We start from the raw sequence: 18,799 nt of genomic DNA, 5'->3' as shown, positions 1-18,799 counted from the left end.
ATTCAACACAGTGAAGCAAGAAGGTGGACTAGTTTATGCATGGTTCTTATACTGAATACCATAGCTATCTGCTTCAGTTCAGCCTCTATGTTTTGACTGCAGTTTGATGCACTTTTAAACACGATAGTGCAAAGCGTCCATGTCAGGTGTACTTTACTGTATCCTCTCTATTTTCATTACTATCTTGAAAATATACTGAAAGAAAACCCTTATTATTACTCAGTTCTGGCATGTGCTTGATTCCTGTTTGGTGTGTGATCAGACTTCAAATATATTCTTTCCCTGCTTTACTGCATACCTTTATTAGTTGCTTCCACTTAAATTGACCAACTGAATTTTACTGCAATTGAGGAATTAATTTCCCATTGTGACAACTGCTACAGATATTGGCAGGGAGTTCTAGTATTCCTTACATAGGACATGCATTTGAGAACATGCAACGGGGTACAGATAGTGAAAATGATTGCACAGGACTGTCTTGACACTATAAATCTTACTTTAGAATCCATGTTACCATGGATGATTCTATATTAAATAATCACTTAATTTCTGTATTCCTATGTAGTTTTTTTTTAAGTTTAGATGGGTTAAATGGATGGATTCTCTGTAATATTCTTGCCTCGTTGATGTGTTTCGTGGCACTTCATTGTGAGCAAATAAAATACTTCCTGAGCTTCAGACAGGGTGGATTACACAAAGTTAGTAAATAATTGAAGAATTAGAATAAATGAATGTTGGGCTTGAAATACTTATTCCAGAAAATGTGAGTTTTCACATGTTGCTTGAATACCTCTCTTTCAGAAACAGAAAAAATAATGCAACTTATATTATGATAAGAGATCATTCAAAGAGGATATTCAATAGTCATACCTTTTTCTCTTTTGTGAAAGTGGACTTTTTTTTTATATATATAAGAAATTTGACCAGTATAATTTCTGTAGCATTTTACGTATTTAAATTTAAAAGAAGGGAGGAAGCAGTGCTGTACATTGGGATGTTTTTGGATAGTTTGCTTCTGTTACTCATTTTCCCAGAGGTGACTGTGAACCTGTAGTACTATAGGTATGCAGTGTTTAAAAGTATTTGTTTGTAGCTGTGACACAAAATGAAAAAAAAAAAAAAAATTGTCCTGAGACACTCAGTTCAAACAATCTTCTAAAAGTATCTTTGTAAAATTGGAAAATAGTGTGAGGGGTTTATTTTTACACTAGTAAAGCAAACAGCCTCTGATCATCTTCTGTTTGCTAGCTGTGCCATCCCTCTCTCTTTCTAAAAAGAGGTAAAGCTGTATTTCTTGCTTATAAAAATAGCTTGGTCCAAATGACTGAATAGTATGTGCAGTAGTCCTTGCCTAAATGAGTTCTTGCATCTTTTCAATGTGTTGCTGGCAGCCTTATGCCAGCATATATGTACCACTGTTTTAATAGTTCTGTTCTTAGTGTGTAATTTTTAATGCAGTAATAGTTGTAAAAAAACAAAACAACAAAAAACCACAAAAACCAACAACAACACTTTTTTCAGCTCAATCTCTTTTGCTGCAGGGGTATGTTGTAGTCCCACAAGGAGATTGAATAAAATCCCTGGCTGAACTATAGCTCAGCTGTTAGCGGTAGTCCTCTGCCCTCAATGGCTGGCAGTAGTGGAGAGTTCCTGGGGAACTATTTGACCTCTACCCTTTGGTTTGAATGTTCCAGTCAGAATCTGCTGCTTCTGTTTGTGCTCACTGTGAGTGCTTTATGCAGGTAAAGTGTGGGGTTGCTTTTCCTACTTTTTGGCTGCTTTATCTGTAGGGCACAATCACATTTTCCGATTTCTAATTCAGTTACTGAATGAAATGTTGTATTGTCCGTATCTTAACAGTGTGTCTGTCTGTAGGATACTTCTCACACCTTTCCTCCAAGTCCCATCAGGCAGCAGTTCTGTTTCTAGTGCAACAATACTCCAGAATTATTCTGACAAAACTCAGCAAGCCGGCCAGTGCAGTGCTGGGTGGGTTGTGACCCTGATGATGACAGATTAAAGTGGTTGGTCAGTGACAGCTGAGCTTCTTCCTCATTCTGTTCTCACCCTGTGGTTTTCTTACTTGTAACACTTGCTAGTCTTTAGCAGTCAGTTATTAACATGGTATCATTGCATCTTCTTTGGCTGAGTTTTGCTGTTTTAAGTATATTACTCAATTCATACAGTGGTTAGAAAAAATTACACTAGCGAGACTGTTACAGGTTTCTTCCAGTACTTTATACTTGTTTGCTGAGCATTGCTGTTACATTTATTTTGGCAGCAGAGATAAAATACAAATACAAGTTCAGTTTTAAGACCAGAGTAATCTAAATACAAAAATTTGCATATTTTTCTCATTTTAGATAATTTGAGCATATTTGAAAACCCAGATACTGTTGTTGCTATAGTTTCATTTGGCCAAATGTGTTTACAAAACACATTGCTTTTAAATATTTGTACATTTTGGTGTGGCTTAAGGTCCTTAGTAGATCAGAACTGAACCATGTAAAACAGTTAAATGTGACTGTCACTGCTCAGAGAACTTGGTTGGTGGACTGTACACTTAAGGTATTTCAGCACAGATGAATGTGTTATGATTCTTAGTCATCAGCAGTAAATCAAGCAGATCAGCTGTTCTAGGTGGTAGTTGTTTAATCAGTATAGCAGAGGTGAGGTTTATGGGGCAATCGGGCATTGAATTTCTGAAAATTTTGTAATGCAATTTTCCTCCCACAAAGAGCACACTGTAGGAGCACACGTGCATCACTTGCTAGCAGAGCAAAGATACAGCTCAAGTTCACAACAGAGTGATTGGTTAATATTGTAGTGTTGAATCTGAAGGACTTTGAATGCATTGGTTTTGTTTTAAATGGCATAAAAAATTACATCAGTAGTAAAAGCTATTGGAACATTCAAAGGATCACATTGATAATCTGGCAGTTATCTAGTCAACAGTAGTGGGTAATTTCCATGTCATTAAAAAAATGTTTGTTGAAATAAATCAGCTGTCTATATATGCGGCAGAATAAGAATAATTTATATATAGCAGTATTTTAAAGCTACTCATTGTATAGGGAGTACTAGTATATTAGTTGTTAGAACTGTGAAGGAAGTTATTGCACAAAAAAGTTTCCTCTTTTTGTTTCTTTTTTTCCCACTCACTTCTCTGTCACACTAACGTGCCTAAATAACTCTGCACACTATGGTCAAGAAGGAAGTGAGCAAGTACTAGGAACAGGTTCTTAAAGGATGGCAGCAGGTAGAATGGGGTGACTGCAGCACAACAGAGATGCAGGAGTGTTGGTGTCCAGCTCTTCATTGAAACAGAGTAGCTGATCACTCCCCTGCATTAAAGCTAGTCTGAATAACTTTATTTTAGCTGTAACATGCTAGGCTGAGAATTGCCTTTCAGAATGAGATTCACCAGTGGATCAGCTGTTTGCTTAGGGGCAAAGGTTCTTGTCACGAGGGGCAGAGACTGATAACAGCAAGATTCAACAGCATTTTAATATACTGCCTCAAACTCAGAGAAGCGAAGTGTTTGCCGCCTTGTATCTAGGTTGTAATTGAAGAACATTGTGAAGCAACTGCTGAAAATGATCTGTGGTGTTTTTTCTGAAAGGATTACTTGGCCTTGTTAAAAAATCCACACTGCTTGGAAATATGCAGTGTAATGTTTCCATTCTGACTTGACATGATGTTTCTGGGGCAAGCAATAGCCTCCAGTTTATTTCAGATACCTCTTTGTGAAACCTGCGACAAAGATGCACCTTTGTCGTACAGGTTCTTGTCATAGAGAATACTGCCCAATAACTCAGACTTCTCTCCTTTTTGTCCAAAAGGTGTGATCACAGGTCACACTCCAACAGAGTAGGTTATGAATAGAAAGCTCTTTCCTAGTTATTGTGGTCTTAGAAAATTATTTTCATTATAAAAAGGGTTTTTTCCTGCTCCATTTTAATGTAAAACCAATTAATAGTTCTTCACATTAACTTAATCTCCATATCTAGTTGTTTTTGTTTGCCATCTGATTACTTTTTCCTCCCTTTTTTTTTTTGCATGGCTTTATTTCTTGCTCATTTTTTCCCATATGATTAAAGTTGATGGTCCAGAAACTTGTTTAGTTCCATATTGTAGTTCTATATATAGGCTACATCTAATTAGCTTGTTTACATGATTGTCAGAAAGCATACTGTGTTTTCATACTGTCACAACAAAGTGAATGGATTTTTTTACAAGTTTTCTTAAAAGCTCCAGAAATTGGAACTTCAATGTGCTTAGCTTATTGTGGAAAAATTGGTGCAAGGTTGTATTTTTAAAATAACAAAAAATAATTTAAAAAAATTCTAATTTTAAATTTTTTATTTATTCAGACGAAGAGCTGAAACATTTTAATTAACAAAGTTTTCAACAGTTTAAAAGATCACAGAGGGCTATGGTCTGATTTTGGTTTTAAATTTTTTTTTTTCTTATTTAAAAACTTATCCTTGGGACTTTCGTGATAATAGCTGAAGTTTTATGTGAGGTTGAAGAGTCATTTGCATAGCATTTGTATGGAAATTGCTGTTGACAATGAAGAGGCTGCAGAGTTGCCCTGTCTGATAGCAGTCAACTTCAGTCATAATCTAAGATTTTTGCAGCCCTGCAGAGTCAGTCTGATGTATTAATGGTTCAAATCAGGTTTATGAATGACTGCTGTGTAATCAAAAGCCTTATTTTGGAATAATACTGTAGTTAGCTTGTTAATGAACATGAACTTCTGTTGACACAGGTGTAGAAACCAGTGTATCCGAGTTGTAAAACTAAAGGACTTAGATTTGTAAAGATATTTAGCTTTTCTCAGTATGCTGTGTTCATTTTGACTGTGTTTCATGGCGGTTAAGGCTTCAAATGCATTTAAGAATTACAGGACTGTATAATTCTAAGCATTTTTTAAAAATCCTAGTAAATATTTTAGAAAGTAGGAAACTGTTTAAATGTTGAAAGTAAACTGTGTGGCAAAATATAAAATGAAACAGTCTCTCAAAGCAAATCAGAAAAGGGGAATTAGGCAGGAAAAGGAAGGAGTGAGAAGTGTCTGCTTTTATTTGTGGAAAATCACCCAGTGAGTGATATCTGAGGATTTTTGTGAAACAAACATTTCATCTTGAGGAGTTTTGACTAGTTGTGTTAACTTTAAAGGCAAAGCTTGCAAGCTCTGTATGGCATCATAAATTAAACCAGTTTTAAACCTTTATAATTATATTACACAAAAATGGATGTTTAAATATTTAGAGGCTTTGTTTATTGGCAGTATTTCTTGGATTTATTTCTGTGAAATCAAGCATCCAGTCTAGAAGCCATGGAGTAAGATACCTTAGTTTAAATTAAGGTAATAAAAGTTGTGATTATACAGAACTAATCTGTAGTTTATATTTTTTAGCGTGTTTTTTTCATCACAAAGGAGCTTCCCTTTGTAGAGAAGAAAATAGCCATTCAGGCTACTTAATACAAACAAGAAATACTTGTATTTCAGCAAATATTTTTTACAACTTTTTTTGGCAGGAACCGGTTTATACCCTTTATTTCACTGTGAATAACTTAAATTACTTAATTTGTGAAGTGCAGTGATGTTCTGAGCATTCATTGTACTCTGCATCCTCTATGATGTTCAGTAACACAGAGTTATAATATGATGTATGTGTAGATAGTTGTGATCATAGAGATGTATTCTTTCATAACATTTGAACTGTTGGGTTTGTAATGTTAGCCATCTCAAAAGATCAGAATGTTAGACACCATGTTTTTTTCATGTCACTTTCTTTAGGTGTTTAATCTGGGTGATGGTACAAAAAATATCTTTCACAGTTGTGTTTTAACATACTTAAAATGCCTGCAATAATAGAGCTCAGAATAGTGTCTCCATATTGTCTAAAAGAATTAGCTGGACTGTGTTGTTTTAATGTAATTCAGTTTGCATTTTTATAGCAGAGGAGCTCACCAAAACTAAAGTACTTTTACAGACCTCTTGGAATTCAATGGTTTTGTATGACACATTTTGAGTCCTTTTATTCAAGAAGTGAGTAAATACCCAGAACTGGTCTTAAGGTTTGTCTTCACTGCATTGTTACCTCGAGTTTGCCTGTGATTCAGTTTGTGTTCAAAAACTGCAACATGGGTGAAAAATACTTCCAGCTGTTTGGTATCGTGGTGTGGTTTGAAGCTCAGGTATTGCTTATGTGAATTAATACAGTAGTGAGTTGCTGCTTCGCTTAAAATAATTCAACTGTGAAGACAAACCTAACTACAATAAATACGTTTTGAAATTAGTGCTGGTATTTGTTTAGTGGTTTTTTTCCTGTTTTGTTTGTTTGTTTTTAAATTGTGATGTTTTGTTGTTTGTTTTGTTTTGGGTGTTCTGGGGTTTTTTTGTAAGGTTCTCAAAACTGTAGGGTAGGAGACTTGCACATATAAGTACTAACATGCACCATTGTGCTTTTAATTCCCTTGCTTTTGTCTGCCAGTGTATCTCATCTTTATGTGGACTATGACAGATCCAAGTTCAGTTTAAACTCCACATGTTTTTGTTTAGTGTGGTAAGAATTTTGTTTGCTTGATATGTCTTGACTTGCAGTTGTCTTAAGTTCACTTTGAAGACCATAACTTAAGATTTTGTATGTAACACTATAACAAAGACTTTTATGAATGACTTACTGCTTTAAGGGGGGCTAATACCTAATCAGCTGTCCTAGTCGTATGTTACTGAAAACCATATAAAAATTTTGTCACTGCTTTTTTTTTTTTCTTCTTCAGTCTTTGTAACACTTCTTGTTCCTTTGTAAGTTCTTCTTATGAAAGCTCCTGGCCAAATGAACAGGTCCATTTACAGGTACATTGAAAGCCAACCCCTTGTCCTGAGGAGCATGTGACTAGATAAGGCCGCCTCTTTTTTAGGAGTTTGCTTGAAACATCAAAATATGTCTGTGTGCCCTGGCTGTTGCATCCTTGCAAGCTGTCAAATTTGGATTCTTCAGAATTATTTTTTTCTGGTTTAGAGTTCTCAGCTACTTGACTGGAAAAGGGTTTTTTGGAGTATTTGTGACCTGTTATGAACTATTTCTACTGTAACTGCATAGAAGCAGAAGTCCACTTTCTCTTCACTGAGATTTCTAATCTCATTTGATTTATGTATTGGTACTCTGGTTTTTTTTTGTTTGTTTGTTTTTTTTTTTTTAGGGTTCTTCTCCAGATTAGTCTCAAAAGTTGCAATTAAGGCTGTCAGAAAACAAAAGCTTTTAGAAATTTTGTGACATTTTATTCTTACATAGTAAAACAAAACAAGACCTTTTCATTTTTCTTCTTTACTAAAAGTCAGCCTCTTCTTACATTGACCATCTCTCCAAAGAAAAAAAAAAACCCCACACCTTTAGAGTTAGAGTTTCCCAGCCAGTTGTTTTAGTTTTCATTTGGATTTTTTCCTGAAATATGGAATATCCAGGTGGACATTCTTTGACCAGTTTGAGGTGGGTTTAAAATCCAGGTCTTCAATATTATGGGCAAGCATCCTGTGTGAGGTCTTGAATTCACATCCATCTTCCCACTCTTCATCCAGCCTGTTTGGTGCTGTAGAGGCATTAGTCTTGACTGAATTTGGGGGCAGAGATCTCTGATGGGTTTAATGGGGATGAGAGAAGGGAACACTAAAATTGAAATATAGTGATACAGGCTTCTTAAAGAAAGGATATTTGAAGTGACTGATGGTAAACGTATAGTAAGTGGAAATATTTTCACTGGAGGAATTTCTCACAGTACTGGAATGGAGGAGAAACTTTCATGTTAACTGGAAGTCAAATTTAAAATTAATTAAATAACTCACATTAATTAGAACAAATTGCTGTACAGTATAATTGAATTTAAGTACCAAGCATTTCTGTGGATAATAAGTGTTGATAAAAGGATATAGGTCTTGATGCTTCAGGACAAGCTGACAAGTTTGAAATTAATTATGGGCAGATACATTATTAGATGTTTTTCCACTCTGCTGTGGGGATGTTAACAGATCTTGTTTTACATTTCTCGTACAGCTCATTATCCTGTGAATCCTGAGCAATGTAGCTGGATTGTGTATGATAGATGTGGTCTTTATTTTGTAGCTTCTTGTAGTTGGATCTCTGAATAAATGAAGCATGGCTTATACCCTCCCCTCAAATTTGTCATAGTAGTATATCTGTAAAGTCCACAGGCTGTAAGTTTCTTGCTCATAGTATATTTTCCAAAGAAAGATTGGAATCATGAGTAAAAACATAGAATATGAGTGTATACACAGTAAAGGAAAAATCACTAAGGAATTTTTGACCCAAGTTTGTCGTAAAAGCTAGGGGAAAAAAAATTCCCATTTGTAATACTGGCAGCTTTCAGTCCAATATCTTGGAAGTGGAAAAACTTTTTGTGTGTGTGTGTGTGTTCCTAATAAATACTAGGCTCAGTAGTGTAAATTACACTAGATATCAAATATCTTCAGTTTTTATTATATTCATGTTTGGTTGTGGGTTTTTTTTCTTATTACGATAGTTAAACATTTGATCTTCTGAATTTATTGTGAATATTTTACTAGTGAGAAGTTGTCAGGTTATATTGGGGAAAATGAAAATTACTGTCTGTCTTCTGTTCAGAGTCTGCATCTGTGGACAAGTCTGTATCACATTCTTGCACAACTCCTTCTACATCTTCTGCTTCTGGACTGAATCCAACTTCTGCACCTGCTTCATCCGCTCCTACAGTTCCTGTCTCGCCTGTCCCACAATCACCAATTCCTCCGTTACTTCAGGACCCTAATCTCCTTCGACAGCTGCTGCCTGCTCTGCAGGCCACCTTGCAGCTTAATAATTCTAGCGTAGATATATCCAAAATCAATGAAGGTAAGGATTCTTTAAAGTTGATATAATCTCTTATTTACACACATTAGTACATTATTGGATATTAAGCATTATAGTAAATGTAAGCCTTATTTTAAATGAAGAGTGAATAAATGAATCCCTAGATAAAGTGGGAATTGTTTTTGTTTGTTTGTTTTTTCTGTTAAACTTTTTAAAATTAGCCAAGTAACGTTTAAGGTTGTTTAAGCTAATAAATGCTGATGTATGTGAGCAGTCTAATTGAGACTGGTGACTTAATTGCTGTATCAGCGTTCATCTGTTGCACAAAATTTAGTTAGAGCTTTTTGTTCTTTTGTTTTGTGTAATGTTCTTTGTTTTCTGTAGTTTGTGATGCTATTCTAATAATATGTGTTTGCAAATACTGAAACTCCTAGGGATTTTTAAATCTTGTTGCCTGTCAACTTTTTTCTTCAGTGGAACATGTTAGCTTCTCTGAGTAAAGATAGCATATCAGTAATTTTGCTAGCAAGTTAAATTTTGTGCATGTAATCAGTGTATCCCTTAGATTTTTGTCACATTGGCCTGGTTTATTAGAAGAAAGTTTAGAACTAGCTATAGTGCCTTTTGCTGCAAGAACAAGTAGAGTTGATGCATTTTGAATATAATTTTATCTAAGGTGGTGTCTGCATGTGGCAGGTTACTGATGAAGAAAGTGGTGTGGATTTTTTGTTTGCTTCTTGGAACTTCTTGTGCACTGATCACCGATTTAAATAGGAAGCAAAACATTTACATGTAGTGCCTAGAGTTAATTAACTTTTTAAAAGTGCAAACCATGAAAGTCAAAGTAAAATTGTACTTAAAATGTTACTGTTCGGTGTGTTAAGATAATTTATAAGGAAAAGCTGTCTTTCTTTTAATCAGCAAATATTATGGCTTCATTCAGTACTAATAGGTGAGTAGGTTATTGTTTTTTCCTGTGCAGGGAGAAGCTTTTTAAACTGTAGTGCGCTAGATTGGACTAAAAAAGTAGGACTTGTGGTTTGTGTTAAAAAACGAAAGGTTAGTCAAGACTCCAATTCTATTTTATTAGAAAGCTGCCAATTTAAGTTCCTGGTAATTATCTCTTGCTATATCTGAGCAGCAGCTGTGTCTGTCTTGGAACAAGAGTGTTTAGTACTGTTCTGATGGCATGAGGGCCTGTCTGGCAGGTCCACGTGGGCAGAGTGACTTCACCGTGCACAGCAGGACTGCCCTTACTGTTCACATGATGCAGAGTTATTCTGTGTTTGTGCTGGCGAGTCAGTTTTTTCAGACTTGTGCATGGGTAGTGTATGTTCAGGAAGTATGCCACAGAGCCTGTACACCTTTTTGAAAGGATTAGTTCAGAAGCTGAGTCTCATCAGCTCATACTGTAAGATGCTCTTCTGGTGTAGTGCAGTTTTAAAACAGTTGGTTGAAAATGATATAATTCTTTACTGGAGGAGGAGGGGGTGGGACAGCTTAACCCAGAACAAAAAAGTTTATGTTCTGTTTTTGTTCATGGTTTGGTTTTGTGTGTGTGGTTTTGTTTGTTTGTTTTTAAGAGGAAACACTGAGTGTCTGGATTTTTAACTTGAAAGATCCTTTCTTTTTCCTTAAGCAGGGAGTCTTCCCTCACCATCTCTTCTAGTGAGTTAAAGTGATACTGCTTTTTTGCCTTTTTTTTTTAATTACTATAGTTTAAAAAAACCCCACACATTCTGCTTACTACAATAACAAATTGAACAAATACTGTTTTTATGATTACAAGAATTATTATTGATCCATAAGGTCAAGCTGACGAGTTAAAGTTATTTTTCTTAAAGAATTTTTTTAGTCTATGTCTCAAAGGTAAAACTACTAAATAAAGGACTTGGTTAGACATGCCAGGCATTCATGAATTGAATTCAAATCATTGAAAAATAGTTCAGGTGGCTCTTTGGTCTATTGTGGATACGGGAACAAAGTCAGAAAGAAAATGCGGCTTCAAATGTATTTAGGCAGTTTGAACAGTTTAAAGTGATGTTCTAGAATTGTCAGTAAAACAGAATGTTTGTTTTTAGTTCTAACAGCAGCTGTGACACAAGCCTCTCTGCAGTCTATACTCCATAAAATTCTTACTGCTGGACCATCTGCTTTCAATATCACTTCCCTAATTTCTCAAGCTGCACAACTGTCTACGCAAGGTATTCAGAGTCTTCTTTTCACTTATGTAAATTTGTTACGTTGCATTTTATAAAGGCTGACGTTGCATTTTATAAAGGCTGATACAATTGAAACTTGTAGAAGCTGTCTCTTGTTTTATCTTTGGCCATATGGTGTGGAGGATGTTGAATGACTTCTTTTTCCAAAGATAGGATAAGAAATTGTTACTTGGGGAGCAGGAAGCTGACAGGCAACTAAGTAAATGGGTTTCTCTGTTTTGCTTCTTGGGATTATCTTTGTATGTTAACTAACTCTATATGAGTAATGTGAAATGTGCAAGACCCTCTGAATTTATTCTGAACCTTAATTAGACATTATTTCATGATCAATATAAAACACAACTCTTCCTTGGTCCAACACCCTTCTTGTAATACTGTGCAACTGTTACTCTTGGGGGGGGCCTTAAATTCTTAGAAGAAAGTTTATTCTGTCTGGTTGGGGGAGGGGGGGGTGTAGTCTTCTGTCAGTAGTAGCTTCCAGGCAAGATATTCCTTCAGGTATCTTTAATACATTCTTATATGTAACTTAATAAAGCTAGAAACTTAAACAATAAATGCAGTCACGTTATTGAGTAGGTAAGCAGTATTATGCTAATGCTAATTTTTAAACAGTAATTAAAACATGGGCAGGGGACTGTTGATAGATGCCTAGAATAGGTGAATAGTTTTCTAGATAAACTCTTCATGCGTTCTTTTGGTTAAATCAAGTTGAGCACTCTAAAATAGGAATCGCAAATGAAACTAATTTAGTCTCTTAGTGTGTAAAAAGCATTGCATTATAGCTTCTTCTCTTTTCCCCCTCCCCTCAAGTTTTCGAAGTGGAGGGTTTGAGGGGAATACAGTTCTTTAGTTAGGGTTGTTGTTGAACATTTGATTGTTCCAGTTGTTCACCCCCCCAGCTGTCTCAAGGTGAATATGTTTCTGTATTATCTAATACAGCATACTCCAAAGTACCAAAAGAAAATCTAATTCACATTTAAAATAGGATATGGTTTTATTAAAGACAATCTTTTTTTTTCTTTACAGCTCAGCCATCTAATCAGTCTCCAATGTCTTTAACATCTGATGCCTCATCACCAAGATCGTATGTATCGCCAAGAATAAGCACGCCTCAGACTAACACCGTTCCGCTTAAACCTTTGATGACTACGCCACCAGTATCATCGCAGCAGAAGGTAAGCTCCTCTTGATTTATGCCATGTTGTAGTAAGAAACCATGATAGGTAATATTAAGTATTGCTGCTATATATCTGTATGCTAGCAGTTATATATAGGATGATAAAATATGTATGTTATCTTTCCCAATAGAAACAGAAACAACTGGTAGCAACTACTTGGCTATGTTTTTGCAGTACAACTCTAGCATGGAATTCTAGTACGCTTTTCTGTTCTTGAAGAAAATCTCGTGTTTGCTTCAGATGCTGTCTGGAGATATTACCAAGAGATGAGTATTTTAACATTTAAATGGAAACAAAAGCTCACTCCAAAGGCAACAGCTGATACAGTTCTCTAGACTTTAGCCAATTTTTAGAATGGGAGAGAAATTCTTGGGGAAGTTGACTTGATGTAGTCTCAAATTTGGTTTAGCAATGTTCTAGGTGTTTACAGGGTCAATAACATTATGTCCCTTTCCCTTCTACCCCATTCATTCAGAATTCCTTAATTGGATCACTGACTAGGAAGCATTAATTGAAGCTAATAAATAAGCTCCTAAGGTTCTTCCTAAGGATGAAGTATAAAACATAAAGTTGTCGTCTTTACTTTTTTAAACTTTTTTTGGTGCGATCCCTCTAGTGGGTCACTCTTCAGAGGAAAGATGCAATCTAAGCTCAGTATTGAATATCCTACAAGTGGCAATGCTGAGGAATAAATTTGGTTGAAGTTGAGATTATTTATTTATTTATGTGTGTATTTATTTATTTATTTTCTCTGTCCAGCAGATCAGAGACTCTGTTTTGCTGTGTACAGGTGGGGAAAGCAAATGTAATTAGAGGCACTCAAGATGAACTTCCCCTTAAGGGTTTTTCTTTTTCCTTGTTTAAAGATTTGTGTTTCATATTATAGAGCAAGGGTGGGAAGAGATACTGGGTTAAAGGACCTATTATGAAGGAGGATTTTGTTATTAAAGGGGACCGAAGGCAGGACTATTGATTTGCACTGTCTGGTGGAAAGTAACCTTTTACATTGAAGAGTTTCATAGCGATAGGTAGAGCTGCAGGGCATAACATTCTTGTGACTTTTAGGCAAGTTTAAAAAAATGAAACAGAAGTCTACCAGTTTACAGTGTTGTTCCGGCTGTGAAAAATGGAAGTCGGTTGAGGAGGATTTGGACCTCTCCTAGAGGTTTCCTGTTTTCATGCAATGGGAGCTTGTCCTGTCTCTTCATTTTACAGATCTTTCTTTCAAGATTGAGACCCTCAGATTTTAACCCAGTCCATCAGTATGTTGCTCAGTGTATGTAGTATCTTATCAGCGTAAGAAGCATGACTCTCGACTTTGGAGTGAAACCAGTCTTGTTTGACACTCCCCTGCCCTGCCTGCCCCAAATCCCTGTTCTCCACCACCCTTCACACCTACCCCACCCCCTGCTTAGCTGAGGCATCTTTCAATTTTCTGCTTGGAAGAGAACCTCTTATGTCTTGAAGGCCTTCAAGGAATACTTTTATCTTCAGGAGGACAGATTGCATTCCTCATTCTAGTCTAAATGCCTCATTTTCTTACATTTGAATTTTCTCGTGGGTACAAAGAAAACCAAGTGTTTGTTGTGATTGACAATGGTACAGTCAATTGTGAAAGCTTCATGTTTGTACTAATCCTGCTTGTTGTCTTTATTTCTGCTCTTGGAGTGCGTCCTCAGTCTATGTGGTCACATCCCATAGCTAGGTGACAAGTAATGAAATTATCAAATAGCAGACTTAAGAAGGGAGATGTCTGGCCCTTTCAAATTTTGGGATATGAAAAAGAATCTTCTTAAGTTGTTTAGTGTCAGTAACTGGAAGTTGATCTGTTCTGGTCTCTACAACCCAGAGATCCGGATCTACTTTGTTTATAAAGTTCTGATTATCAGCTACATTATAAATGTGGCAAAAGTTTTATCCTTTGGGATCTTAATCTACAGTGTTTTCTGAAATAAGACCTGAAGGAAGGACAGCTCAGCAGGATTTCCTCCCTCCAAGACATTTAGCCTTGTTTTATAAACTTAGCTTCTTTAGTATTTATCATCCTGTTACAGATGTTTTCCTAGAACTGTGCAGACAAACTTGAACTCACTGCCCTTCGCCAAGTATGAAGGCCAGCATGATACCTATGAAGTAGGTGGTGTGGTAGTAAACTATGCCTTAAGAGAAAGTGAAGGCAAGTCAAGTGTTGTAAGTAGGACCACCTGTCTTGGTAGACCAACTGTATAATTGAATTCTTTTGGACACCAAAGCCTTCCCTCAGGTTTTCAGTAGAAGCAAAAGAACTTCAAGGCTAAATACAGGTTTGAGAAGAGTTGAACTGAGTTCAGTGTAACCGTAGCAAGGCTGCCACTCTGCAAAAAAACTGTTATTCTATGCTTTGTCTGATAGGAGAATCTCCATTTATATGCAGGACTGTGTGATTGCCTATAGTTAGTGACTTGGCATGCAGGATTTCACCTCTGGTTATCTTCCAAGTAGGATATTCTGTGTTTTATTGATACATATATAGAAGTTCTGCTGAAAGAGGTGACATCTATATTTTGATGAGCATACTGTGACACATTTTGAAATTACTATTTTTTAATCCATCTTTCCTTAAGATTGCACCACAATGAGGTGAGATTGCACATCTGGTATATTTTTGAAGCACATATAATGTGGTTGCAATCAAAGTGTTAAGTGTAGTAAATTTCTGAGTTACTCATTCTAAGCTATAATGTCTTTGGCTTTGGAATGCTATTAATCCTGATGGACTGTTGTGCATTATTACATACATCGGCAAGTTTTTACTCTCATCCCTCTGTAAGGAAGTTACAACTCTTACTACGTTGGGGTGTCATAACGATAAAAGCTTTCTATTTTCTAGGTACCTCAAGTAGCTTCGCAGATCAGCTAAACAGAATTAGCAGTAATGATTGACAGCAGGATCTTTTCTTGGGTTTTGTGTTCGTCAAATCTGGTGCTAACAACAGAGCTGTTGAGATATTAACCTGAATTGTTTGTGTGCTTAGTCCCAGAAGTAAAAAATTCTGGTTCAGCAGGAGATACTTTTCCAGTTCAGTAGGGAAAGAACTTTCTTCACCGTTCTTGTATTCATGTAATTCAGTTCCATAAGATGGGATTGAGATGAGAATTTAGGTGTTGATAGCTCCAGTGTGAGCATGTCTGTTTTAGTAGTACTCCTTTGGATATGTCAGTCAGGTTAGCTTATCCAGTTCTAAGAGTTTAAAGTAAATTATGCATAATCAAGATGTGGTGCTGTGCCAGGACACGCTTGCTTTCAGAGCACAAGCTCATAGGCTTAGGGTGCTGCTATGCAGCAGGCATAGACAAAGCTGAATTAGCACCATACAAGCAGAGCCCGGTGCCAGATGCACAGATACTTGGGCTGGCTCTGGGAACAGTGTAGTGCCATTTGCACTGTAGGGCCTGTTACTTAAGACTACATGAACATGTCTATACCATTTATAAACGCAAGCTGGTATGTCTGCTTGGAGGTGTGCTGTATGCACATGGCAGATCAGGTGTTGCAGGCTCAAGGATCCTAGGCATCACATTTTGCTATTTATCTGTGCCTGTGTAGTATGGTTAGAAACTGTTCTGAATTTCTGCAAAATAACTGTGTAAAGCATGTTACGCAGACGTGTCAAGCTCAGCGAGAATGTTGCTTATGGAATACTGTTGGGTTTTTTTAGCTCTTATTATTTTTCTGTCCCTGGTACACTTACTTAGAGTCTTTGAAACACTTTGAAAAGAGTGAATAGTTAAGAGATTTTGTGGGTCATTTATCTCACAAACCCCAGTTTTTCTCTACAATCCATTTTTGTTTTTACTTTTGCCAGCCAAGGAGTTGGTTAGTTTTCCAGTTTGGATCTGCAAGGTGATTATATTATCTGATGGACTTCCCTTTTGAAATTGTTCCTTCTGTTTGAACAGCCTCAATAGTTATGCCTGTTCACAGGGTAAGCAAAGTTCAGGCATTAATAACAATGTTCTTTATGTCATACATTTCATAAAGATACTCAGGTAGTCTTTTTTCATAAATCAATTTATGAACTGCTACTATTTCACCCCCCCTCAACTGTGTAATTCTGTTGACTTCAACACACTGAGTGATCTTAAAATGATCTTGCTTTATCTTTCCAGAACTGTGACCTTTTCATGTGCTATTCAGACTTTTTTTGGCTTTTGAGGATAATTTTAAAAGGCAGCTTTTCCTCTTAGACATATAAGTAGGTTTGAGATTACATTAAGATTTCCTGTATACTTAAATAAATGAAGTTATGTCTTGAATTTACTTTGGCAGATACTGTCTGACATGCTGTCTGTGGTTTGTTTCACAGAAATCTGTTTCTGAAACTGAGAGAATTTCTGGAGGTTCAGATGACCACTAGTTAGTAATCTACACCAGCTTGATGTCAGAAAATGCCAGACAGGCTGCCTGACTTATGTTTTTTGTCTTTTTGGATCCCTAAATCTATTTTTCTTCCCTCCCTCTTTCTTAAAATTATTGGCTTTATTTTCCAGAGTGGGGGATAAATCTTGGACCTGCTTCCTCTCTTGTACATGCTTTAAAAGGGGCAGAGGTATGCAGAGTGTGAGGCAAAAAAAAGTATCTTGAACTTCATTTACTGTAACTTAGACACTATTATAGTCCCAGACTTTTCATCCTGTTGTAGTACAGTAATTCACAGAAAAAAAGACTGCATCTCACTGCTGGTGTCTTAATATCTTAAATGTGAATGTGTACTACAAAGAAAAAGCAAAAAGCTACTGGTGACTCTTTTTTTGTCATTAATTTGTTTACAACTGACAGAAGAGTTAAAAAGGGGGAATAGCAGACTGACAAATATGCTCTAGATTTTTTTTTTCCATTTCTGATAGAGAAGTTATAATACGGTTATGTCCTAATTCTGCTCTTGACACCGTGTAATGTATTTTCAAGGAGGGAACTTTTAACTTTTTAAGTGAAGATTTTTATTTGGGGAATGAACAATTCTTCCAAGGTTGAAAATTAACTTGGTGCTCACATGGAAGATATAGTCCAAATTGAAATTGGATTGCACTATTTTACCTAATAAACCTGCAGTATTTTGACAAGTCAGATGGATCTAAATTTGCTTCTGTCTATTAAGTGCTCTTTTTATTTTAGTAAAAAAAGCTATCACAGCTGTGGAACTAGAGAAGATTTTAAAAAAAAAAAACCACCTTGTGAAGAATATAAAAATTCTGTCAACAGAAGACCTTGTATCAAAAAACCCTGCTGGTCTTGTAATTTCCATGTTTTCTTCTTACACTTGATATTTACTGTGGAGGAAATCTAATGAAGTTTTGAATTTTCCAGGTTGCTACTCCAGGTGTTAAACAAGGACCAGCTTCACAGGCAGCACCTCAGCAGCCAGTAATAGCTGACAAGCAGGCAGGACATGAACCTGCCTCTCCACGAAGTCTTCAGCGCTCAAGGTATATTGAAATACTTCTCTGTGCTGTCCTCTGGTTTTGCTCTGGATCCAATGTGTGTTGTGTATGTTGCAATTTGTGGATTCTTCTTTGGCCTATTTATTGAATATGTGATTTAACTGCTGATACTGAGAGGATGCAGCTAAATATCTTTGTTACGGAGGATCTACCACATTAGCTCTATTTTAGGACCACCACTAGAATTCCATTCACAGAAGCAGAACAGAATTCATATTTCTGCCCTGTCACTCTGAAGTTAATTTTACAAGTGATTCCTTGTATTGTGATTTCTGAGTTTGGAGCTTTTGTTTCTCTCTGTGCAGTTGTGGGATTAAATGCTTTAACTCTGTGATTTGCTTAGTGTTAGATGCTTGTGGCATCTTGCTGTAGTGTAATTTGATTTTTGAAATTAGTAAGAACTTTTGTCTATCAGGCGATTTTGCTGCTTTAATGAAAAACATTAAAAAATGAAGTTATGCTTTTCCTTGGCCAGACTTTTTTGTCAACATCGCAGGCTATTCAGATGTTGCATGATAGGAACATTTAGCCATGGATTTACAAGGTGTGTTTAGGATCTGTATCTCGTCTGAAATTTGTCTTTTGGGAAGGTGGGCTTTTCGTTGTGTAGGATGCTGTGCACTTTGTCATATTGGTTCCAGGGGCTGTAACTAAAGATTTGTCGTAAGATCCTTCTGTGTTGGATGTCATGGTCTGGAACTGTGACAGGAGGAGATTGCAGGTTGACTTTTTAAAAAGTGCATCATCACAATGGATTCCTGTAAATCTACAAGGTGTACTTCTTAAAAGCTAGATTTTTAGAGTGGTTGAATATGGTGGTATGATATCAAAAAAACAAACAAAAAACCCAACAACAAAACCCCAGCACTCTTTCCTTGTCAGCATACCTGAAGCTACGTGGTCCTGCTTTCCAGATCATAAATTAATGAGATCCTTTTATCTGCCCTTCTGGGACTACTAATAAAGGGGACCTTTGATGACACGTCATCAATGTACTAACATTGTTAGATTTCAAATCTGTGCTGGGTTTTGCTGTTTTTGTGGGGAGAAGGGGATTGGTTTG

At 36.3% G+C, this 18,799-nt stretch overlaps 1 protein-coding gene across 6 annotated transcripts in view; it reads left to right on the top strand.

Annotated features, from left to right (window-relative positions):
* WAC (WW domain containing adaptor with coiled-coil) overlaps nt 1–18,799 on the top strand; it is a 63,534-nt gene that overhangs the window by 31,462 nt on the left and 13,273 nt on the right. For all 6 annotated transcript variants that reach the window (XM_075046851.1, XM_075046845.1, XM_075046858.1 and 3 more), the window contains 4 exons: nt 8,652–8,897; nt 10,937–11,059; nt 12,104–12,252; nt 17,603–17,721. In XM_075046851.1, the coding sequence (XP_074902952.1) occupies nt 8,652–8,897; nt 10,937–11,059; nt 12,104–12,252; nt 17,603–17,721 (637 nt within the window). The remainder of the gene's footprint in view (nt 1–8,651; nt 8,898–10,936; nt 11,060–12,103; nt 12,253–17,602; nt 17,722–18,799) is intronic.

Source organism: Buteo buteo, chromosome 2, assembly GCF_964188355.1.
Source record: "Buteo buteo chromosome 2, bButBut1.hap1.1, whole genome shotgun sequence".
Lineage (NCBI taxonomy): Eukaryota > Metazoa > Chordata > Aves > Accipitriformes > Accipitridae > Buteo > Buteo buteo.
The sequence above is the reverse complement of the archived record's forward strand: the minus strand, read 5'-3'. Positions and strand labels throughout refer to the sequence as shown.